The sequence below is a fragment of the Peromyscus eremicus genome, chromosome 5 (genome assembly GCF_949786415.1).
Source record: "Peromyscus eremicus chromosome 5, PerEre_H2_v1, whole genome shotgun sequence".
NCBI lineage: Eukaryota > Metazoa > Chordata > Mammalia > Rodentia > Cricetidae > Peromyscus > Peromyscus eremicus.
The window spans coordinates 123,552,474-123,578,860 of NC_081420.1; the positions used below are offsets into that span (position 1 = coordinate 123,552,474).

At 45.7% G+C, this 26,387-nt stretch overlaps 1 protein-coding gene across 1 annotated transcript; it reads right to left on the bottom strand.

The window, feature by feature from the left end:
* Positions 1-345: 345 nt before the first annotated feature.
* On the bottom strand, positions 346-26,200 carry LOC131911145 (rho GTPase-activating protein 10-like; the record flags this gene model as incomplete). Its single annotated transcript, XM_059263085.1, has 7 exons — positions 346-534; positions 881-987; positions 3,161-3,290; positions 8,661-8,765; positions 10,445-10,555; positions 18,200-18,301; positions 26,108-26,200. Coding segments are annotated over 7 exons (837 nt in total), but the record flags the coding sequence as incomplete, so codon positions are not given.
* Between the last annotated feature and the right edge of the window lie 187 nt (positions 26,201-26,387).

Here is a 26,387-nt window from a genome sequence, read left to right on the forward strand (position 1 = left end):
TATTTCTATGACACACTGGGTCATCATTTGGAGCCTAGCATAGAAAGCAATCGCGAAGTAGGAACGCCTGAGAACCTGCAAACTCAGGCTCAAAGCGAATGCTTCAAGCCCTGCCTTCCACAAGTGACAGGCAGCCTGCTTCAGCCTCTTCTCCACGGCATTACAGAGGCTCCTTCTTACTGCCTGCTTTAACGTTTGTTTGTCTGTTTGCCTGTCTGCCTGCCGTCTGTCTGTCTCTGGAAGAAGCAAAGCGTACATAGATAGAAGTCAGTTTAGATTAATTCTGAATTCACCTAAGCAAAACGTCATCCAACCACCCAGCAAGCAACAAACTGCCCTGCGTTCTTAGACTGTGTGGCCAGTTATGCTCACTGCTAGTGGGAAGAGCTTCACGCTCAGGGACCGACGCTCGCTATGAGCCGCCTCCTGCGACTGTTCACTGGCCAGGCAGGTCGCCTTCCTTGCACAGCCCGTTCCCAAGGTCTTACTACCAGGCTTGGCTCTGTTATTCATCTCTTTGGGATGAGCAGCTAGCTAAACAGGGAACAACCATGTGAAAACTATGTGCCTAACTGAATGATCACCTCCCCTTCCAGTTTCTGAAGACTGTGAATAATAATATGTGAACAAGCTGGATCTCCTGCATAAATATGGGTGATCAATGAGTCACGACAGCTTAGTGCAGGAATTACCTTCCCCCTCTAAAACAATGATTTCTGTTTTAAAATCTAACTGTAAAGACCCAGGAGTACGATTTAGAAACAAGACAAAGATTTTAATCCTAAAACCAGATTTCTCAATAGTCAATATGAAACTACTGAAATGACAGACCCAAGAAGGACCTCTCATAAAAATGCAAAAACTAACGTCAAATACTTACCAGTTTCCCCCCAGACCTGTGCTCAAATGGGATCATGTTGAATTTCTTGGCTGTTTTCCGATACATGCAATAGTGTTTGACCCAGCTGGACGCAAATGGAGCCGGCCCTAAAATAAAGCACAGATCTCTGTGGTTTTCCTCACGAGGAGGCAGACATGCACAGTGGTAGCACATTACTGCACAGCTCAGCCAGGCAAAGCATAAAATGCAGGAGCCAACAGAACGGAGGGACCGGCGGCAGCAGGGAGCCCCTCAGAACACTCGAGACCTGACTTGAAGACATGTTCAGTGGATAAATGTGAGTTAAAGTCACTCGGGTGTGTGTGTGTGTGTGTGTGTGTGTGTGTGTGTGTGTGTCTCAGAACACTCGAGACCTGACTTGAAGACATGTTCAGTGGATAAATGTGAGTTAAAAGTCACTCGGGTGTGTGTGTGTGTGTGTGTGTGTGTGTGTGTCTCAGAATACTCGAGACCTGACTTGAAGACATGTTCAGTGGATAAATGTGAGTTAAAGTCACTCGGGTGTGTGTGTGTGTGTGTGTGTGTGTGTGTGTGTGTGTGTGTGTGTGTATAAAGTACTGACAGCCCAAACCCGCCAACCTAAGCTCAGTCCCAGAATCCCACAGTGGAAAAAGAGGGCCAACTCCTCCACACATGCCCCACTGCATGGAGCATCCACACTCACACTCAATAACTAAATCCTAAGAAACGCACGCTTTTCACGTGCTAGAAAACCCAGGAGTTACTCAGGCGTTCCAGATTCAACAGAGGAAGCACAGCAATGTGTAGCGAGCACTGCCGCTCCCTCAAGCCTCTATTCCAGCTGGTCAGTGTGCACATCAGAAAGCTGACACACGTAACCAAAGAAAGAAAACAGCTGTGAGCCACAAAGTATGGGTGCCAGGCAGTGCACCCTGGTCCTCAGGAAGAGCAAGAAGTGCTCTTAACTGCTGAGCCATCTCTCTAACCCCTTTCCTAATAACTTTAATAAAAACAACCTATCTCAGAATGATCTGAAGGAACAAGATGCCCCCGGTGACTTATATGAGTGGCACAGTTACGAGGAGGTGGGAGAGGATGTGGCGATGTGGACACAGGAAGACAATGGCGGAGAAACAGTCACAGCACTGATAAGCCGGAACTGATAAGGAGTGAGAAGAGGAGATAGGAGAAAGGTGCCGGTAACAAGGTCTCTCCTGGATGTTGTACTTCCAACCTTGGCTCCCTTAGAAACAGACTCCTGGAACACAGCATGCGACAGCATGGCAGCATGGTCTGAGAACACCAAAGCAGAAATGCGCGCACCAAGGGGCTGGAGAGACGGCTCAGCGGTTAAGAGCACTTGCTGCTCTTGCAGAGTTCCTGGGTTTGGTTTACAACCATCCAAAACTCCAGATCCAGGGGACCCAACACCCTCTTTGGGCTCTGGAACATGTAGTTCACACACTCAACACACACATCCATCCATTAAAAAAAATAAATAAATGTATGGATTTTTATTTAAATATGCCTTCAAGATCACAGCAGACAGAAACAGTACTGGGGTAATTCCCAACCATCACAGTATTGCAATGGTTCAAATAGACTTTTCCCAGGTGTCAGTGGGGATATGATTCACAGACACCGGAATCTTTGGCCTCTCTTTTTTTTTTTTTTTTTTTTTTTTTTTTTTTGAGACAGGGACAGGGTTTCTCTGTAGCTTTGGAGCCTGTCCTGGACTAGCTCTTTAGACCAGGCTGGCCTTGAACTCACAGAGATCCACCTGCCGCTGCCTCCCGAGTGCTGGGATTACAGGCGTGCGCCGCCGCCGCCGCCGCCGCCGCCGCCGCCACCACCACCCGGCGGCCTCTCCTGTCTTAATCACAGTATCATAGGGCCTGCACACACCCTCTCCAACTACTAACAGGACATAATTAACATAACAATAATGCACATGCTACAGAAACCGCTAAACTGTGTTGGTCCGGAAATGAAAAGAAAAAGAAAACTCTGGAGCTAGGTGTAGTAGCACATACCAGGACTCCAAGATGTAGGTTGAGGCCAGCCTGGGCTATCCAGGGAATTCAAGGCCACTTCAGTTATGCAGTAAGATGTCTCAAACATGAGTCACTGTCTGTGTGTGTATACCCCACAGATGCAGTGGCGTGGTTTGGTTTTTACCGTTCTGCTCAAATCTTTTCACTCTCTGTTGGTTGCACTCATGGGAAGCCCTTGAAAGCACAGAGCTCAGACTGTAACATGGATTTTAACCAGCCACTCACCCTGTGTTAAAACACTTACTTTTCTCCTGGACATACAGGTAGCCTTCTGCTGTGAACTGGCTTGCTCGCTTGTGGTCCTTGGGGTTTTGTCTGATTTTATTCATAAGTTCTTCCACTTCTGACCTGGTTCCCTCAAATCGATTCCGTGTCTGAAACAAACAAAAAAAAGAGATAAATTCCAACTTCTATGATTTTTTTGTGTGCGTATATTTTAATGACTCTGTGTAACTAAAATTAAATCAGCAGAACTCAAAAAAATCCTATTCTTTCCAGTGTGTCTCCTTATTGAGATTTATATTCAAAGACAACAAAATCGGATGGTAAAGTAGCCAGTACAGAGGACGGGCCATGAAAAAGATCTGGCTGCTTCAGTGCAGACTGCAGGAGCAGGTCTCCCCACCATAAAATTCCTGTTGGTGTGACATCTTAGATTTTAGGAGCAGATAAGCCATCAAGTATCCATCCACCTGGAAAATAAAAGGTGTTGGCAACAGTCAACCTGACCCGTGCTGTTTCTATCACAGCAGCAACGTGAGCACTGTGAACCTGAAAAGAATTATTCTTTGCAAGCTAACAAAAAGTCAGTGCCCATTCCTCCAGACTGGTAACTACAGTAGACAAGGACATTTCTTCCCTGAGGAAGAGGAGGAGGGAGGAGGAGGAGGAGGAGGAAGAGCTCACCAGCAAATAATGTCCACGCATCTAAAGAGGCTAATCACATTTCAGAAACCCGGGAAACATGCTGCCAATATCTGTCAAGCGGGCTCTGACCCATCGTGTGAGCTGAAGCGACAGAGTTGTTATAGTCGTCCAGAGTCATCACAACCCAGTTTATGGACATTTCTTCCAGCCAGAGTTAAAAATAACTACATTAAAACCAAAAACCTGCTGGTGTGAAACTGCAACAGGGCCCAGACAGAAAATTATTGAAATTTCTCCTCTCTCCTCCCTACCATGAAAATGGTTGTCAAAGCCCATAAGGGTGAAAAAATAGAAAAGCTGGCAGAATGGTACCTTTCTCCTATGGACATGGGGAGGCTGTAAAAAGGAAGACTATTTCCAGAAACTAAGAGCCAATATAGGAAAAAACAAACAAACAAACAAACAAACTTTGTATGCCCTTTAATGAGGGGTTGGGGGTGTTGAGTGAGTTCTAGGACAGCTAGGGCTACAGAGAAACCCTGTCTCAAAACAAATGTTCCCTTTCTGTCGGGGATCTCCAGCTCAGGGCCCCATTCCAGACGCGCCCCGAGAAGAAGGCCGCAGGAGTCGGTCCCCGGGGCTTTGACTGTCATTCCTAGTTTGCACTCTGTTTGTACTTCTGGTCCACAGTGTAAACCCTCAGTGCCCGCCACCTCTGCTCCACCATCGCGGACTCCAAATAAACCCTTCTTCTGCAAGTTGTCGAGGCCACTGTGTCTTACCGCAGCAACTAAGACATCCTCAAATAAGCCTTTGAAGGTGGGGGCAAGAGAGTAGACTACCATCTTCTAGTCATGTTTTTCCACCTCAGCCCCATGACATCATTCACGGAGGAAAAGAAGGCAGAGGGTGATTAACAGCTTGAAGAAGGTTTCAGCTTACCAAAAAAAGCAAAGTAGAGTCCCCTGACAGACAGACAGACAGACACACTTCACTAACACCTCACCTCTTCTCAAGAATTCTATACATATGGAGGTGGATACAAAAGAAAGAGTGAGCTGGCAGATCGTAGGGAACAGCCCATCAGGTCTTAATACACAAAAACAAAGAGCAAAGCACATTGGGGACCTCTGGACCCCGAGCATCAGAGGCAAGGTCTGCCAGCAGTGCCCAAATCTCAGCCCTTACCCTTAGTGAGAGTCCCGTGTTCCCCACCAGTTTTAAAGTCTAGAGAGGGCAGCTAGCCTTGCCAGGATGCTCCCTCAAATCCTGCACTTACTGACCCCAGATATACCAGGTGTGGCCCATTTTCTAGCCCCACATTAAATCTGAAGCTGACCAGAGCAGGCCTAGAACTCGGTCAACTCTCAAGCCCCTTGACGGCATTGCCCTCCAAGGAGAGGGTCTGAAAGAAGAGAATGTCTCTTCCTGTGCATCCCTGTGTCTCAGGAAGTTATGCCCTCTGTACACAGTGGAGTAAGTCACTTAGCACAACAGCAGCAGAGGGAAATAATTTTTATTATTTTATAGCTACGCTAGTCAAAACCCATAATTATTTCCTACCAAAGGGAAACTATCTGCCCACATTCTTAACTACTTCCTAGTCATGCTTATTACTGTCCAGAGGTTCTTCCTACTCAGCTTGACATCCTTAATCTGTTCCTTCTGCCAGGACTTCCAGCCCAGTCTCTCTCACCCCAGTCTTCTGGGGACAGGATCACGAAAGTGCAAAGTTAGTGATTTCATGTATCCTTTAATTTTGATAGTTTCCTCTCTTCCGAAGAAAAGAAAACGACTTCCTGAAAGCCACCCCGCTCCTCTCCTGCTTTCTGGTTAGTACTCCAGACTACAGAAGACGGGTAAAGAGTGAGTCAGGCCATTGTTACAATATGAAGGCATGGCTCGTGGGCAGGAAATAGGTTGCTTTCGACTTTAAATAAAATTTATCTCGTCCTGATTATAAAAGTCATCTTAAATTTAAACTATTTTATTACTATACTAAAATTCTGAACAGTTGACAAAATTAACTATACTATTAAAATGTAAAGATACCTAACACTAAAATTCGGTTTTATCATTTCAGTGATCACATTAAAAAATAAATAACTTGGGTTGGGGATTTAGCTCAGTGGTAGAGTGCTTGCCTAGCAAGCACAAGGCCCTGGGTTCGATCCTCAGCTCAAAAAATAGATAGATAGATAGATAGATAGATAGATAGATAGATAGATAGATAGACAGACAGACAGATAACTAGGGCTTTCTTTCAGAAATGTGTAGCTTTACATAGTCAGTATTCTGCTATTATATTAAATCACCAGGGAATAAGATGAATGGCCAAAAAGACAAACGTAAGTGGCCGCACTTCGGAAGTACAGCGAGGGAAGGGATGGACAGTGTGTGACCTGAAGGGGCCTGACTTCAGAGGGGGAAAGTGGCTGAAAGCCAGACAGGGCAGGGCAGGGCAGACGGTCCACGCCTGCACTCTTCGGCACCGGCTGGGAGGATAAAGCCGGGTACTGACTCAACCCAAGAGGGCGAGACCAGCCAAGAATATAGTTGAGAGGACTGGTTGAGCTCCTGGCTAGCTTGTGCCCTCGGTTCTATCCTTGGGGAGGAAGGAGGGCTGGAGCACACAGAATAAGTACCCTTGGTACTGCCAATGAGGCAGAAGAAAGAGAGTCTGAAACAGCAGCACCCACGTAGCCTCAGGAACAACCAGAATAAAACTGAGAGGGATATTTACAGAGGCAGCTGGAATCAGGAATATGCTGAAGATTGAGGATTGAGGGCAATTCCCTGATGAATGAATATCATTGGGTTCCTAAATATCTAGAAAAAAATCTCCCCTTTCAGAAAGTTACGTGCCCATTTGTCCATAACAAAGAATGAGTGTTGTTGGCAAATGTGTAGGCTCTTAGTTCATCAACATATTTCAAGGTCACTGTGGGACATTTGTAGATTAAGCCTATCTTTGGGCTTTGCTCATCATCATCTCATGACTCAATATGACTCAGTCCCCCTTGCACGCTGAGTGTTTCTGGACTGATTTTGGTATATATAAGCTCGTCTCCCTCGTCCCGGCAGATACGTTATAAAAGTACTTCTCTCCATAGCCAGGGATGTGAGGATAGTTTGGTCAAAGCCCAGGAGACTGATGTGTTCCTCTGTCACTCGAGAGCCTGAGATACATCTAGATGGCTTCATGGGCAGGTGGCTTATACAGTCACATACTGCCTGTGCTACATCTTCTGATAGGCTGGATGTTCTACTATATGATGGGGTTGGGAGTGCTGCCTAAGACAGGACTTCACGTGAGTCAAGATGGCCTCAAACTCACTACAGAGTTGAGGTTGGCCCTGAATTCCTGACCCTCCTGCTGCCACCTCCCAAGTGCTGGGATGACAAGGGAGAACCACCACACTGAGCTTAACAATCTACCATCTTAGGTGATCCACCAGCTTAGGTGATCCACCAGCTTAGGTGATCCACCAGCTTGAAAGTCTTCATTGTTTTTAAGTGGGATCCTATGCTTTCATTTTACATTAGTCCCACAAAGCACACACCAGACCTAACGGGATTCTCATCTGATCAGCCCTGAAGTTGATGATGAAGTCTAGAAAGAAAAGGTTAATTCTACAATTATACACCCAGTTGGGAGTGAAGGTCATTATATAATCTAATCTCATCAATTGATGCTGTTTTCACCGTGTTTTACAGCCTGCAAGGTACTCTGAAAAACAAATCATTTCATTAAAAGTGGGCTGGAGACAAGGCTCCGTCAGTGAGGTGACTGCTGCACCAACAAAGATGGAATTTGAATCCCTAGCACCCACATAAAGGTCTGTCTCATGTCTGTAACACTGCAGGGGTAGGGGTCGTGGTAGGATAGGAGGGAGGTGAGGTAAGTGGACCTCCGCAGCTCTGATCAACCACCCTAGATGATCAGTGAGCTCCAGACTCAAGGAGAGACCCTGTCTCAAAATACGGTGGGGAGCAACTGAGGAGGACATAAGATGTCAGCCTGTGGCCTGCATGTGCACCCACACACACTAACTCACTCTGGTACCGACACCAACAAGCTGAGGTCACCAGAACACACTTGTACACACAAATTTGCAGGTCTGTTTGGCTCTACGTGGGTTCTGGGGATTCAAACTCAGGTTCTTGGGGTTACACAGCAAGAGCTTTACCCACGGAGCCATCTTCTCAGCGTCAAAAAACTTTAGTGAGAATCTCTAAATCTCATTTTCCAAGATCAGGCTGAAAGCACACATTATACAAAGGACAGCGATGAAAGTAAATGGCACATCGGTGAACACCAACAACACATCGGTGAACACCAACAACACATCGGTGAACACCAACAACACATCGGTGAACACCAACAACACATCGGTGAACACCAACAACACATCGGTGAACACCAACACATCGGTGAACACCAACAACACATCGGTGAACACCAACAACACATCGGTGAACACCAACAACACATCGGTGAACACCAACAACACATCGGTGAACACCAACACATCGGTGAACACCAACACATCGGTGAACATGCCTGAGGTGTAGGGACCGTAACCAACCGTTAACATCCAAGCCTAGGTGGGATGCTAGGACTGCAGTTTCTCACACAAACGATTCAGAGTTAACACAGCAAAGTTTACCTGAGACCTGCCCACAGAAAGGTCAGGACAAGCCTCCAAAGGGTAGAATTTCTTGAGCCTCCCTTAGCTGAAGAGAAGTTTGTTCCACCAGGAGCTGACCACTAGGTGGCAACACATCCCCACTTTCCCAGTACCGGCCTAGTCTTAAGGCCTTGCAGACAGTGAGCAGGAGGAACAACCCAAACGTCCTCGCTCTCCGTTCCTTACATTCTGGATGTTGATCTGTAGTTCCATTTTGTAGTGATTGAAGTCTTTGGAAAGTTCATGCCCCTGATGGTAGAAAGTAAACATTCCCTGAAAAAAGGACAGCATCTACGATAAAGGAGAAAGGGAGCATTAATGCACACCAAGAAACCGATAATAGAGGAAATAAGAACCACAGGTGACACCAACCACCTCCCGGGCCCATTCCACTGACAGAAAGGAGCCTCAAAGAAGTCACAGGAACTTAAAAACTTGTAAGGCCATTCATTACCTACTCATTGGTCTGTGCTGAAAATGAAGAATGCTATTGTTCACAAATACCAGCATCATTAAACAGTATTTATGTACTGTCTCCAAGAAAAATCCAACTCTAAGTCATCCACTTGCACCTCATCAGTCAAGAGAATCCTGACCGTCACTTATAACTGAAACCTGAGCACTGTAGGCCAAGCCAACACACAGGAAGGTCGGGTCAGAGAAAGCATGAGGGTCTAACAGCTTCCAGGAACCTTCGCAAAGGTGCCCAGGGATGGGAGGTCGGGGCAGTCAGAAACTAAGACCTTAGCTTTCTACCACCCCCCAACCGACCCCTTCTTAGAAGGGAGCTGCTTCTACCCACAGCTAAGTATATCTCTAAAGTGAGTAAAAGTGACTGGGGAAAAGAAATTTAAAATCCTGAATTTATATTCTTCAGAATGCTGCAGGTATAAGCAATAAAAGGCCCTGGTGCGGAACGGCCAGTCTGGATCAACACCCTTCAGTCGCTTGTTTGGTGAATCACTGAACTCCCCCTCCATTCCTTTACCGGCTGCACTGGGCGGCATGGGTGTCTGACTGAGTACTGTGTAGAGTGAGGGGGAACAATGACGTCACCAATCACGCACTCTACAATTATTTCAACATGAAAGAACGTTGTCAGGTTAAATTTCCTCTGATTATTTGATTCAGGTTGATTCTGTTATTCCTGAATATTCTTTTAAGTATTATTTGATTATTCCTTTGTTTCTCACCTTGAAGATAACGAACTAAATGGATAAAGCAAGGGCAAATGCAAACTATATTAAAATTATCAGGTGATATTTTGCTAAAACCCATTGTATGAAATGCCATCTACACTTAAGATGTTTACATCCACACCCGATATATGCATATTAATATGTAAGTAACTGAACTTATTAGAAGACATCTATATAATCACAAAACGGGTGTTTCCAGGGTCTGGAGAGATGGCTCAGTGAACACATTCTACTCTTCTAGAGGAATCCAACTAAATTCCCAGCACCCACGTTGAGTGGCAAGCCACCTATCACCCCAGCTCTAGGGAGACCCGATACCTCTAGGCTCCACTGACACCTGCACTCACACACATACACCCACACACAAGTACACACAGGAGATGAAGTAGAGCTAAAATAAATTTAAAAGCTAGCGTTAGCTACTCACATGCTGCAGCATGACTTAGAAATATAAATGTTTGAAACAAAAGCCCGTTTAAACACATAAACTTACTCTAAGAAACTGAAAACTATTATGTCATAAAGATTAGCACTGTCACTCACCTTCCCTGCAGTGGCAGAGGGTGACCGAATCTGTGCTGACTGCAGCATGGGAGACCACGGTAGGAAGTGCACCCTTCGCATGGGGCTGTGCGGACAAGGCTCCCCTCATCTAGATGTTTTCCTAGACTCTGACTAGCTGTGTCCACCTGTTCCAATGGAGGAGGCCTCGCTTTGTCTTTCCCAACACTATTCCCGAGGATCCACAGCAAAGCTTGCTCTGCTACTCACCAGTTCCACAAACTCAAACTTCTTTCTTTCCTGGATTTCCTGCAGCTTGCACACATACTCAAGAGAGAGTTCGTAGAAGTGCTGGCGCGTCTGCTCCACTTGGAGATCTGCCTGTGTTAAAACAACCACTGTCAGCTGACCCCAAGACAGGGACTATCAAACTCAACCCACAGGTCAGTGAACTCCAATCCATGGGGCACTGCTTTTATAAACCTGTATTAGAACATGTGACTGTTCTCTCCAGCCACAGGAGCACACACAAAGTCTGAACTGACTCTCCCCAGACTCTAAAGAAAAGCTGCACAACCCCCAAAGACTGAAGATTAAGGGGTACACTTCTTCATGGAACTGGGTCAAAAGTCCCAACAACAACACTCTAAGCACGAGCAAGCCCTCTAAGAATGGAGTCAGCCTGCCACTGGAAGACGGGGGAAGCTCCAGTTCCCTCCACACTGGATGAGGGACCACACTTGAGGCGTGACAGCCAGGGCTTCAGGCCCATGTGGAGGTGGGCATTTTCCTAAACCCACATAATGCCAGATCCCCAGGGCCTAGGGGCTGCCAGCTGGTCAGGAGACTATTCAAACACTATTCCAACTTATCCTGCCTCGATGGGAAGGACAGAGGGAACACAGTGCCAGAGAGGACTGCGGGAAACCTCATCCCGGAAGACATCCTGAGAGGCATCAAGCAACGCCAATTAGAACTTGGCTAATTTTCTTTTGAAGCATTCATCCGGGCCTGTCTCCAACAGAGCTGCACAGATGGAAAAGCGTATGCAATGAGGACCAGCCATGAGGGAAGTACAATGAGCCGCCACCTCACATCCACCCGGCGGCTGCCAGGAGGGAGGCAGAAGTGCTGCTGAGGCCAAACCGGGACCCTTGAATACTAGTGAGGGCAATAAATATGCCGTGTGTGCTCACCGCAGAAAACAGCAGGGCAGGTCCAAACACCACAAAAAGGGGATGATGCTGTTATCCACCAAACACACTTTGGAGTACATATGCAAAATACCTGAAAACACGGACTCAAAAAGACATGGTACAGCCAGGAGCACAGCGGTGTACAGCCTCGAGCACAGCGGTGTCACATGGTACAGCCAGCAGTGTCACATGGTACAGCTGCGAGCACAGCGGTGTCACATGGGACAGCCAGGAGCACAGCCCTGTACAGCCGCGAGCACAGCGGTGTTATTCACAACAGCTCCAAAGTAGAAACAACTGAAGATTCTATGGACAGGAAAAATGTGCACAGAGATATAATCCGCCCTTTAAAATGAAATGGGCCAGAGGCTAGTTCAGTGGTTAAAAATGGCTGCTGAACAAACACGAGGACCCCAGCACCTACATAAAATGTCAGGTGTGGCCATACACAAGCCTCTAACACAAACTTTGTGTATGGGGGGGGGGGGGGTGTCGCAATGGGGGCGTCCCCTTACAAGACCACAATGGCTGTGGGCACTAAAGGATGCAGAGATAAACCACTCCAGGGCAGGTTTTCAGGGAACAGCATCTGTTTGATCGCACATGAGCAACCACTCAGACAGCGGAAGCCTATGGACTGTGAGACAGTGAGCGCTCACACCACCAGGGTCTCTACACAGAAGCAGCACATAAAGGAGATGGGGAGTGCAGGCTCGTCCACAGGCCAGCTACCGGCTACTCACGCCACTCAGAATTCTGACTTCGGGGGCATGGTGGGCCGTGCTTCTTATCTAGAGGCGCAGTGTGCCAACAGGTCATGCCTACATTTTCTCCTTCAGGGGGTGGAGGCAGGAGGATTGCTGGGGTTTGCTGGCCTTCAGCATAGCCCCAGGTTCAAGGCAACAGGGCAGCCAGAATTAGAGCAGGACACCCGATGTCCTGCCCCTTGCTTTGGCCTCTGCACACAGGTGTGCACACTCCCCACACACCACACAGTGAACTATAACAAAAGGAGGCAAACCATAGTGGTGACATGAACTCCTGTAACCACAGCTAAGGCAGCAGGGCAAGTGAGAGGCTAGCCTGGGCTACACAGCAAGACTGTGGCTTTAAAAAGAAAAGAAAGCAGCCGGGCAGTGGTGACACACAACTTTAATCCCAGCACTCAGGAGGCAGAGGCAGGCAGATCTCTGAGAGTTGGAGGCCAGCCTGGTCTACAGAGCGAGTAGACCAGCTCAGCCAGGGCTACACCGAGAAATTCTGTCTAAAAAGGAAAGGAAAGGGAGGGGAGGGAAGGGGAGGGTGAACAGTTAGCCTCTCATACTAAATACATCAGACATAAAAACAGAAACTCCAAATACATGAACTACCTAAAACCGACAGACAGAGTGACCGTCTGAACAACGGTGCTGCTGGAAGCCTTGGGGGAGTCTTCACAGGCAAAGGGTTCCTGTAAGCCCTGGAGACAAGGGTGGGAATGGGCTGCACAGCCAAGTAAGGCATTAAGAAGCCAACGACCTTGTACAGTTCCAGCTAAAACAAACTGGAAGATAAAGAGTGTACAACAAAATTTCAGGAGTTTCTAAAAACAATTAAAATGCTTTAAGTAAAATAAAGTTTAAATGTAAAGTTACCAAATGAGAGTTTCTACCTAAAAATCATGACTTTACACCCCAATAATCAGTCTGATTATTCACCTACCAACAGAGGAACCCACAGCTAAAACCCTGCAATCATGCTGAGCAGCTAAGAAACGCTCCTGTGTTCCTTCGTTTATCACCACTGGGGATTATGTGTGAGACGGGACGACTCCAGCTGCTCTTGCTGTGGCACTCGCCTCACACTGCTGGTCATCTTCCATCGCCACCCCTAATGTTCTGGACATCCAGAAGGACTGGGCCATGTGCTTTACGATTCAATCACCACAGTCCCCAGGTCACAGTTCGCTCATAACTTACAACAATACCACAATATTCCAGCTGTACTTGTGGGTACAGAATGATTACTCTCACCCTGCCCAAGTCTAAAATGCTCTCACTAAGTTTCTCCCACATATTATGATTTGGATGTAGCTTACCTGTGCCAGACAAACTTTAATGTACTGGAAAGCCTGGCCTCTGATATGTCATTCTTGGGGTGATAGAGTCAAGAAATGAGGCCTTGCTACAGGGTTATCAGGTCATGGAGGCACTATTTTTGGAAGGGATTAATGAAGACCTCATGGAATTCCCAAGTAACTAGGCTGCTTTAAGGAGCGCGGCACCTCCCGAGTCTCTTAAACACACATCATCACATGAAGCACATAGCTATGGTGAGGCCCTTCACATCAAAGCCAAGCAGATGCCAATGTCATGCTCTCAGATCTCCACAACTATGAGCTAAACAAATCTGTTTTGTGTATAAACCACACATCCATGTGTTTTGTAACAGCAACACAAAATGGAGTAACACATATACTAAGCCAAAGTTGTTTGCTTTTGATAAACAACTGCATTTTATTACCCAATTGGAGCTCTACACAAGTAGAAGACAGAAGATGAGTCCCACATAAAATTATTATTAAAGTGTTACTTCTCCAGTGATATTTAAACTGAAATAGTACCCTTGGTCTACTGGAGGGAAACAAACATTAAAAAATAAGAAAAATGGAAATCTTCCCCCTGCCCTGGAATTTAGGGAAAGTGAGAGTTCCTGTGTATGGTACCCATAGAGTGGGAGCAGCAGCTCCTAGGAGAAGAACAAAGTGGTCAGCAGGGAACACTACAGGACTCTGCTCTTCTCTTTCAACAAGAATTGAGAATGACGCCCACACCTTTCTGCACCTCTGCTCAGGGTCATCCCCAGCAACCTTAATTAATCTCCTGAACTAAAGTCAATTCGATGAAGATCAGCCACACATTAGCAGCTCGAAAAAGCAATGAGCATTCAGAACCAAGCCTTCTCCTCTTTAAATGCCTCTTCCCTTCTAATGTCTACATGCTTGCAAGAAGGCTGTTTCGAATAGAAGTCTATGTTTATGAAGAATAAACAGAACAAGAGAGAAAAGACGGTCAGTTGAAATGGAAACTGAAACCATTCATCTTTGGGGCCTCTTCAAATTCATGACTTGCAGCTTAACTGTCTTTGGGATTGGAGACATGGCCAAAGCCATAGCTCACTGTGCACACATCCTGTTTGTATGCTCATACAAACTATTAGGCAGACAGGGGACCGAATTAAAGCAAGACTGTAGCCTTCACAGGGCTTATAGCCATTGAAAGAAGCCATGCAACAGTACATAATAAGAGGAAGAAAAACAGTAAGCCAGAGGAAGAAGGTCATCCTTACAGACAGCAGGAAGAAGTTTTCCTAACACATGGCCTGAGTAAAGGGTATCTGGGACAGTATCTGAAGGAGGCAGACTGGTGGGTCTGGGCTGGAACACACTGGACAGGGGTTAGGGTGTGCTCAGTAGTGAAGTGTATTCCTGGAATGTACGTGGCCCTGACTTCAATTACCAATGCACCAGATTAAAACAAAAAAATACTATATTCTAAGCAGCAAGAAGAAGAAATGCAAAGCGCCCCAGCAAGAAACCTGTCTGCCCTGAGTGAGCAATGCATAGCACATAGGGTCCTGGGTCCCACAGCTTCTGGATGCGCCATCAGCAGAGCTTTCAAAAGAAAACGGAGCATGAGAAGGGGCCACATGCTGATGGATGAGAGTGGAGTGTGGGAGCTGAAGATGCCTCCTACATTACACACAAGGAACATTCAGGAGTAGATGGCTAATTAGAGTGATGTGGAGGTGGAAAGTGACTTGAGGCATAAAAATTGTCTTTGAAATAATTGAAAGTAGAGATAACGGAGAAGAGAGGTAACAAAGAGCAGCAGGCATAAAATTCAGCCACTGTCCTTGCAAAACAGACTTGGGGGACAGTGAGAACCCACCATATGGCTTCCTACATAGAATGCAATAACTAAGAAGAGAACAGAGCCCTATACCTCGAGCATTGTTGTGAGGATTAAGTGGTATAAAGGCTATTTTTCTCTTTATAAAGTAGTAAATGTCATCCAAATGTCAAAGGTATAAGAAACCCAAAAGAAACTGTTGAAGCCACACACACAAGCCAAGAAGAATGGACAGCTGAATTCAAAAACCATCAACAATTTCCAGAATTTAAAATCCTGAATCATGACATGACACTAGTGGAATTCAGGTGTTTCTGGTACATAGACTGCTCTCACCCAATGTGAGGTTGAACTGTTGACCTTGTGTACATCCTACTTCACAAATGAGTCTGTCAGATACGCTAAGCCTATAGGCTGAAGATGATGCCCCAGTATTGTGGAGAAACCTCAGGTGACTGTCCAGGCAGCTGGCTGTTTCTGTCAACTCATGTTTTTTGGAAGTTGCTTGTTTGCACTTCCTGGGTTTTTTTTGTTTTGTTTTTTTGTTTTGTTTTGTTTTTTTTAGGTAATATTATTTCCTTCTTGGGTCTCTGGAGGGGTTGAAGATTAGATAGTTATAGTTTTCCTTATTAAGAATTTTAGAAAAGAAACTCACTAATGAGGTGTAAGTGTATAGATTTGAAAGACATTATAAGATAGTTCTGTTAGTAATATAAGTTAGGATAGAAAGTGAATCAGGCACATTTTGGACTTACCAAAATAGGATACATAATGGAATTATTTTCTCTGAGTTTGTCAAATGCAAATGGACTAGACATTGTTTAGGTATTTATTGCTTGTATATATGGTATATAGTTATTGTACTTATTGTATATAGTTTTTCTTATATTAGTTATAACTTTTTTCCTTTTTTCTTTTTATTAGAATCGAAATGGGAAATATGGTGATATTTTATTTGTGCTGAAATGTGATTTTATTTGTATGTTAATAAAGTTACCTGGGGGTCAGAGCTAATAGCAAGCCATTTAGCAGAAGTCTGGCAGTGGTAGCACATGCCCTTAATCCCAATCACATGACAGGCAGAATCTCTGTGTGTTCAAGGACACAGCCAGCATGGAGACACACACCTCTAATCTCAATACCAACCATAGAGACCTGGAGGTCTGTGGACGAGGAGGTCATGTGGTTGGGTTTACAACCAATGAGAAGGCAGAACAGAAAGTCAATAGAAAGACAGACACACAGGAAGTAGGTCTCTTTCTGAGGGGAAGGATGACAGCAGACAGTGAGGGGTAAGAAGTCGGTCTTGGTCTTAGCTCTTGGCTGCTGCTCTGACCTCTTGGGCTTTCAACTCTGCATTTGGCTCTGTGTTTCTTATTTAATAAAACCGTTCAGAATTACATCTACAAACTGTCACTTGTAGATGTCAAGCCAATGATGTATGCACACATGCAGTCTGTATATAAAGCTGGTTTCATACTATTATCATCCGGATGATATGTCAACAAGCACATATGTAACAGAGCATTATGTACGGATTCATGTGTGCTCAAAAGCCAACAAAGGGAGGAAGGCAGTGTTCTGTTCTAAGTTACAACCTCAACTACGTGCCACATTATTGCTAATCAACTCCATGATCTGGGGCTGAGGAGACGGCTGGGTGTTTAAGGGAAGGTACTGAGGTCCTTGGTAGCTGGGGGAAAATAGGGAGTATTATGGCCCTACAGTGTATGTGTGTGCGTGTGCGGGCGCGCGCGCGCGCGCGTGTGTGTGTGTGTGTGTGTGTGTGTGTGTGTGTGTGTGTGTGTGTGTGGCGTCAGAGTGAGGGGGGAGTCTGTGTGTGCATGTATGCACATGTGTTTATCTCAAGGATAAAGAACCATTTTTTTCTGAACAAAGGAGTGCATACTGTTCTTGCACAGGTTCAGTTCCCAGCACTTCTAGGAAGTAGCTCCCAGCCAGCTGTACCTCCAGCTCCGGAGGACCCGTCACTCTCTTCTGGCCTGTGTGGGCCCCTACACTCATGTGCACATATATCCCCCATATACATACATGTATTATTTTTAAAAATTCAAAGAAATCTTTTAAAAGTCTATGTTCCATATTGTGAATAAATGAAGTTTCTATTCAAGCCTATGAGAGAGAGGAAAATAGTCTAGAAATTTACAAAGAAATGGAGAAAATGAGAGGTAAGATATAAATTCCTTTCTGCTTACATACTGCTTTCCAAAAAAAAAAAAACCACCTGTCTATTAGCACAAGTAGAACAGATTCACTCTTTCCAACAAGACCCCCCAGCTCAGCGCTCAGTTAGATTAATGCTGCTGTCACATACATAAAACAGTGTGTGAGCTCATTCAGTTCAGTTCATCAAGGAGACCCGAAAGCCAAGAAGAGGCCTGTCCCTGCAAAGAAGAATGGGGTGGGGGCGGGGGGGGGGGTTGTTTGTTTGTTTAGTTTTTCAAGACAGGGTTTCATAGCCCTGGAACTTACTCTATAGACTATGCTGGTCTCAAACTCACAGAGATTCTGCATCCTAAGTGCTGGGATTAAAGGCGTTTGTGTTGCCATCACGCCTGGCTGTGTAAGTTCTTTATAATACTAACATTGCTCCTGTGAAAAACTCAGAGCCTAAAAGTTACTGCTATAACTCCATACTTGATCAATACTGTAAGACATTCATGGGGTTGGGGATTTAGCTCAGTGGTAGAGCACTTGCTAGCAAGCGCAAGGCCCTGGGTTCGGTCCTCAGCTCCAGAAAAAAAAAAAAAAAAAAAAAAGACATTCATTGTTGCCTCATTCACAGAACTCTGCTCTTAATTCATTGCAGTATCTGTTTTCCCCATGTCTATACAATCTCAGGTGAAGTTTTCACAAGGAAAGAAATTTTTTAAAAAAAGAGGTCACTACATATATCAAGAGCAACATGAAAAGAATACCTCTTGCAAATGTGAGTCTTTCTTCTTGGCAGAGAGAGTCAAGTGTTTATCAATTAGACTGTAATTCTTTTCTGTCTCTTTGTCAAACTTCTTCTTTTCTTCCTACAAAGAAAAACCAGGCAATGTTGATTATACATAACACACATAAATCACATGCACAGTTACATCTACTGGAGGCTAAAAATACGAAAAATGTTTAAAAAAAAAAAAGCGAAGAAGCACTACTGTGAAGGCACTGCTGAGGCAAGGCCCCTGTCCCCAAGCCTCCTGTCCCCAAGCTCCCTGTCCCCAAGCCTCTTGTCCCCAAGCTCCCTGTCCCCAAGCCTCCTGTCCCCAAGCTCCCTGTCCCCAAGCCTCCTGTCCCCAAGCCTCCTGTCCCCAAGCTCCCTGTCCCTAAGCCTCCTGTCCCCAAGCCACTGCTACGGATCAGAGTCGGCACCAGGGCCACGGGGCCACGGAGACACTCTCCTGCATCCCTCCTCTCAGGAGTTTCTTCCCAACCCTTTCCTTATGTTCAACTCTTCACCGGAGTTAAATCACCTCACTCTTCTCTCACAAAAAAGAAAGACACATAAGGGGCTAAGCTCAAGGAACAAGCTTTCTCGGGACTTTGCGCAGAGATGAAATTCACGTTAGACTCAGTCAGTTTAGCCACACAGATTTTTACTCGTAATAATTCTAGAACATCTCAGGGAAGAAAGTCATCAATAGTCCAATATGAATATAAGGACACTCTACCCAGAACTGCTACTGAGTTTCCTGACCTTACAAGGATTCATACACCACCTAGCACAGCATCAGTGGTCAACGGACCCCAACACAATGCTGACGGACTACGGAGAGCGGTTTGGTTGATTCCACACACACTTCTCGGGCATGGCCTTGAGCTTGGATTTGCTTTGCTTTGCTACAAAGGCCTTTTGAGAGAACAAGTCACCAGCTCCTGCGGGTGAAGATGGCAGAGCAGCCCTCGCTCGGCTCCCACACTTCTAACGAACATTTTGAAGCCTGTCTTGGGGATGTTAGAAATAAGTCCATCTGCACCAAACCCCCCTACTCTCAGCACGCCCAGGCACATCTCCTTCCTTATTTTCTATTTTTTTCTAAGTCAAAGATAGTGAACTACCCTAGTCTTTTCTAGCCAGTTTTCTCTTTTAGTGGAAGATGAAACAAAGGATGTGGTTTCTGCATCCTGGCATTCACGTCCCCACTGCACAGGGCTACAGGTTGAGTTCTGGGAGCCTAGGACATCACAGCCTCTGCGTCATCACTTAAGACCATAAGTTAGTCCCCATTCTGATGAAGGAGAGACTCAGGAATTGGTGTTTCTTCCCAGTTCTAACTACCAACTTGAAAAGCCTGAAAACAAAAATTTCAGGACCAGAGAGATGGTCCTTTTCCAGAGGACCCAGGTTCCTTTCCTAGAACCCAAACAGAGGCTCACAAGTGTGACTCAGTCCAAGGGGTCCTGGTGTCCTCTTCTGTTGTCTGTGAGTGCTATACGCACATGATTCACAGACACACGTGTAACCCCAACACTCAGATATATAAAGTAAAATAATAAGTAATCTCCCAAAAGGTCTGACAAGGAGAACCTAAGTTTTCTTCAGAATGATCTGGGAGTATTTTGTGCTGACTCATCTGTGGAGAGCCCATGGTCCTTGGGTGTGTGAGGGACAAAGCAGGAGTCAGGCAGGCAGCTTTCCTCTCACATTTCCAAGTTGTCACGCTTCCGCCGAAACGGAAGCACTTTCTTTGTCTTAGGTCCTGGGTAGGCTTCTCTCTCAGTGTACAGCATTTCTGTAAGTGTACGGTACTGATTACAGTTACAGTTGGTTACTATCTTTTCTGTTTCTCCTTACGCTTGTCAACTATTTTAACAGCAGGAAATAAAGTACAACCCACATCGCTGCCTTCACATCACCACGCATTTAGAAAGCCGACAGCATGGAGAGCGTACTATGGCATGGATACGCCCTGCCCACTCAGTGTGCTGTACACCTGCAGGACAGCCACACACCACTCTCTCGGGACCTGCCCCTCCACTTAGTCAGGAAGGGCAAGCCATGCCTCTGCATTTACCACAGCGTGTCCACAATGCATAACTCCATCCTAAGGAGTACAGTCTTTACAGGCGAGGACTAGGCCAAGTTTTACTTGCTTCTCTGACTCCATCCAAATCACAGAACTGGATTCAACAGCCAAAACCCCCAGCACACTCAGCAACATGAGTATGTGAATTAATGTGTGGGTAAAGTTGGGGATGAAAGAAAACAGCAGCACAAAGGCTTTCTTTTCTGTTTGTTTGTTTGTTGTTGTTGTTGTTGTTTGTTTGTTTTCCGAGACAAGGTTTCTCTGTGTAGTTTTGGTGCCTGTCCTGGAACTCTCTCTGTAGACCAGGCTGGCCTCAAACTCAGAGATCCACCTGCCTCTGCCTCCCGAATGCTGGGATTAAAGGTGTGCGCCACCGCCGCCAGCTTAGGCTTTCTTAACTAAGAGTTTTATCTAGGAACCAGTCACACCCACCTACTGAAAAGAAACTCAGGCTGGCCACGTTCCACAGCACTGCACAGGTGCTGCTGCCTCTGCTCCAGGAACCTCAACCCAGACAATTATTTCCCCTGCGTTTATTCTGAGTGTGGCTGCAGCACATCTGTTCTTTGTGTTCATGTCTTGTGCTAAAGTGATATCAATCTTAAGGACTGTGGCCAGGAGCAACCAGTGAGAATGGAACACGTTCTTTCCAATGCTGCACACAGGAGACGGATAGAATACACATGGCAGCAGAATCCTGGAGTTCAACTTCGCTGCGAGAAGCAAACGTTTCTTAGGAAGCAGACATTATAAACTCGGGAGAGTCTGAGCCAGTCGGTCCTCCAGTGAGGTGTGACTGGCTGGAAAAGAGGTTAAAGTACCGCACCGGCAAGCCAGACAACTTTGTTTACAGATTAAATACGGCTCATAGGAAGTTATCTATAAGTTATCTGTTATAAAATTGCACACGTAAAAAAAGTAGAGATGTAACTTAAAATAGTAGTGTGGGATAAAACAGGACCAATATAAATGTATAATAGGAAGAGGAAATTCATGAACCTAAGGCCCACAACTCAAATTAGCGGAACTCTTAAATATCATTAAAAAATAAAATATAGCCGGGCGGCAGTGACACACACCTTTAATCCCAGCACTCAGGAGGCAGAGGCAGGTGGATCTCTGTGAGTTCGAGGCCAGCCTGGTCTTCAGAGTGAGTTCCAGGAGAGCCAGGGCTAAAAAGAGAAACCCTGTCTCGAAAAAGAAAAGAAATAAAATATATACAAAGGTCCCCGCAGAAAGCACACCATTTTAAAATGCATTATTTAACTAGTGGGATTGCTGTAACTATTTAACTGGGAAACAGAAACAGAGCCCCACCCATATCAAAATTAATTCCAGATGGGCTGAAAAAGTCACGAGTTAAAAATGAAGCTATAATAAAGAGATTGTCATCAGATCTTAAAATAAAACACACACCACCTAAGCAAACAACAGGCAAAAGCCCAAAGAGACACTCCAGAGTTCCAAAACGTGGACAGCACTCCAGTTAAAGGGGTAAACATCACATCAGGGGAACTGCAGCCAGTGTTAGCGTGGATCAGGCATTCTCAACGCTTCCATGAAAACAGGAAATAATAATAAAAATATGCACATATCTGTAAATCACACCAGAGTTTTTGGTGTCTTTTGGAAGAGGAAGGTGTTTTTATTATGTTCACTTCAATATGACTATCTTTGTGTAGTTGTCTACATTTTACAACTTTTCTTGGGAAACAGGTTTTCCTTTCCAGCTGTACATATTAAATAACATTCAATGTTTGAGTAGTCTAGATGATTTAAACATCTCCTTAGGGGATTTCAGTTCTTCTCTTTTTACTTAATAAGGAGGGGAACTATACTCCACACAGGACACAAGGCCGCAAAGACAGGCAGCAATCACCAAGGGACCGCTTTAAACAGTCCCCTGCCCCTCCCTACATACTCCCCCTACGCAGGATCCTGCTGGCTCTGACCCCATGCTCCAGCTCCAAGCTGCAACAACATCTTACTGCTGGGTCAGACTCACTTCCAGGAAGCAACTCCTTTTCCCACTCTGAGTGTGTGTGTGTGTGTGTGTGTGTGTGTGTGTGTGTAGACAAGTGCGTGCACCTCCCTTAACTCCTCCTTTCCTCTCTTCACACTTGGCATCCCAATGAGCTACCCAGCCCCATTTACAATCCTCCTTCAACTGCCTTTAGCCTTTCTAAAGAGAGAAGTCACCCCCCTCCCGCCCCCTACCCCAATCCAATGCCCGGCCCCTCATCCAGCGCTGTCAGAGGACAAATGAGTAGCCAGCACAGTATCCCAGGCCCGACACTGACCAGAGCCACACAGCACCTGAATACCTGCTGTAGGTTCACCTAACCAGTGTCTGCAGACAAATCGCTGGCACTCCAGAATGAAGAGTGGATTACAAACCTGAGCGATTCTTTTTGGCAAGCCATGGGGAGTAAACCACAAGTAGGAAGACAGCAACTGCAACCATAAGCATCCGGCCCCAAACCTGACACGCAGTGGGTATTTCAAGGTCCTTTTAATTCTGGAAATCCCCTTCTGAGACAGACCGGGAAACTGAGGAACAGCGCCTGAAGTAGCTGGTCCCAAATCACAGATCACTCGGGGTGGTCTCCCTGCAGGGGCCGAGTGTGTGCCACAGCCATCTGGGGTAGATCCCAGACCTCAGCTCAGACCTCAGCTCAGCGTATCCCACCACTTTCCCGTCTCTTACTCTCCCACAGCCTTGCTGAAGGCCAGGCAGTGTGTTAATTTGCTGTGTGACAGACACGGGTATGTGCTTTATAAGCAAAGGAAAAGTAACAGGATTAAATTGAAGCGACACTCCGCTTTTTCCAAACCACCTGACATGATAAGGTACTCGGAGAGGTTTGGTTCTACTCATGCTCTGCAATTATTTACAAAATCTGGGCCAGTTTTTATTAAGTATGCTCATTAGACATATTCTTAGAAAGAAATGTTTTCTAAATGTGACTGCAAGCTTGGTCCTGGGGTGAAGTGTAAAGTCACAATAATATGAAGCAAACATTTGTTTCATATCTTGTGTTAAAAGTTTGGGTCTACTGGGTAAAATCAAACTCTGCTCTCTCCGAGGTTGTCTTATAATCCGTCAGGACAGTTTAGTGGCTTCTATTTGACACTTAACACACTGCTGCTACTGTTCTAGACCCAGTTTGCACTATGACCCGACTGGTGAGGTGTCTGGGAAAACAATTTTCGATTCTCCCACTAGTCCTTGCACATTTTACTCACTGTACTTTGCCTCCAGTAAGCGATGGCTTTTAAGGTGCTGGGCGCACTGCAGATAAAAGCCAACTCTGTACAGAAAAGGGAAAAGCAGGAACGAGTTCAGAAGCGCAGCAACCCCGAGTAAACTCCCACGGGCACTGCAGCACAGCCCAAAGCGCCAGGACCCAGGGTCTGACTCCAGCAGACACACAGGAAAACACAGAAGAGTCTTCAAAACAGAAACAAGCCCAAACCCAGCAGACATGACTCAAGGCAGGCACATCAAAACACAACAGAATCGTCAGGAGCACCTTGGAGGTTTTTCAAAATCCAATTTACAAAAACCACCTAGCAACTTAGATTACACTTACACCACAGTTCAACGTGTAATTAAGGCTTCTAGAAACTAGAGAAGGCAGGCACGGAGGGAACCAAGAGCTCCACAGAAAAGCAAACAGGGTGAAATCAGCACACGGGAAAAGGAGGAGAGGAGAGGAGCTAAACGCTGACAACGACGTCTAAAAACCCTGATGTGGTCAACTTCTAAATGTGCTGTTTTCATCTCCACACGAAAACTGCTCCGTGATGGTTGTCAAAACGGCCACAAACTAAGAGTTGAAAGTTTTTTAAAGCACATTGCAACGGAACACAAGTGTGTGCTTGTCAAAACAGGACTGGGTGTCCAGGAAGCAGACACGCAGACAGGGAGGGACACACGCATACGCACGTACAGACGCACACGAGCGCACGCGCGCACAGAGGCATGTGAGCAGGTACCTAAACTGCAAGTTCCTCTTTGGTTCTCACAGAATTATTATAAACCAAACAAGCTCTTTTCTAGACATCTTCTACAAAAAGGCAAGGTGGAGAATTCTGGAAGTTAAAGAAAAATGATGCACGGTCTTGAAAGATTTAACAGTGTGATGCAAGAGATCGCCATTTCTGTGTTACTACATTATAGAGGCAACCACCTCTATTTATTATGTTAAAAGGGGGGAGTTCTCCCAGGGTCCCATCTGGTTTCTCCGGGGATATCAACAGACAAGACAGCAACTCCACATACTGTACTCACCAAGAATGGAGCTAAATCCTTCAAAACCTACTGCCAAAAACACACTGAAACTGTAAATCAATGGCCTTCCGGTCAGCATTTGGTCACTACCCAGCCTGAGTCATACGCTACATCACTGCAGGAATCTCTCCCTTTAAGGGGCTGCTTATTTTACAAGTCGCTTCACTGAACAAACAAGAGGGAACATGAGGGAAACCTGGAGCCAGGAAAGGCACTGACAGAAGGAAGAAATGTACAAAACCTAGCGGGGTAAAGGGACAATAAAACATAAGCCATGTACTGGTTAAGTCACTTGCTTAGGGCAATACAGCCCCTGCCCTCCCTCACCCACTAACTAATGAAAGCATGAACTGAATGCTGTAAGCATGTAGTGCCTGCCAATGACACAGAAGCATGTTCAAGCTTCAAACTAGAAGACTCCAGAGGAGAGCAGGACACCAGGTCCTTCACTGGACAGGAAAGGCGAGGATTTGTCCAAGAGTGGGAAGGTGCATCCGATCAGCTGCTGCAGTCAGGAAGCTGTAGCTCATTTACTGTCAGGAGAAGGGGTGGGGCACCCCAGACACCCACTATCCTCAATTTACAGTCTTTCTGTACATTATCAGACCAAATAAAAATACCAATACGACACAGCACTTAAAGGAGGAAGGAGTCTATAAATAGCAAACAAAACTACTGGAGTGTGTTGGGCCTACCTGTGCAGTCACAGCTACTGACGTACAAGGTTTACTCGTTCCAAAGGATTTTGACTTTTTTCTACCTATGAAAAGTGGCAAACAAGACAGTTCTCTTCCCTACTTAAAATGAGTTATTCTCTTCTCTTTGGTCTAGGTCAAGAATGGCCAACAAGACACAAAGGGTACTTCTTCTCCCTCACATTAAAAAAGACAAAGAAAAAGACTGGTGGAAATTATTTTGCTAGGTTAACTTCAAGGCTGAGATCACAAACTCTAGAAGTTGCTAAATACATTCAGACTCTGCTATGGCAAAGCTGCTTGCTATATTATTCCGGGAAATCCTGGCTACATCCCAGATCCTTCCCTGTGAAGCTGTAGGTCACTGTTACAATAAACACTTGCACATAGTAGAAGCTCAATACACTTTTGCTAGAGTCAAGGAAATCACATCCCAACAACAGTAACCTCTTCCTAGTTTCCACGACATCCTGTGGGGGCAGAGTCCCTAAGCAAAGCCTGGCATGGTCACAGTTCTCCTACAACAGAGAGGCGTGCACACAGCTGTGACTACAGCAGAGCGAGCGCCTTCTGTCCAGAGAGGGAAATTTAAGCTCCCTGGAAAGGTTAGCCAAAGGAGATGACCAGTTGTTTTACTCCGCATCCAGGTGTTTTTATTTTGTTTTCAATTTCACCTCCCCCAGGGGGAAAAGTGCATTTAAAACATCAAACAACAGATGGTCTCCCCTGCAAGCCCGCCACGCTGCCAAACGTGAATAAAGACTACAGCAGCAGCCACGGCGCCAGCGTGGTCTGTTTACAAGTGTGCTCAAGTTAGACACCAACCTTTACAGCTCCGAGTTGTTCCTTTCTGAATTTTTCCAAGGGTTTAATCAGGGTCTCAGTAACACTTAATGCCTGGAGAAGAAGAAAGAACAAAAGAACACAGCATTAGGAAGACACAGTACTTCATTTCCCTCCTGCACTCCACCAGAAGTAAAGTGAACAACATATTTAGCTGTTTGATCTCATTCTGCCAATATAACAACTAAGGCGCTGTATAACGTATTAAAGTGCTCCATATCTGTAAATGTTTTCAGGGAAGAGAGTTGAAGCAGCTGGCAGA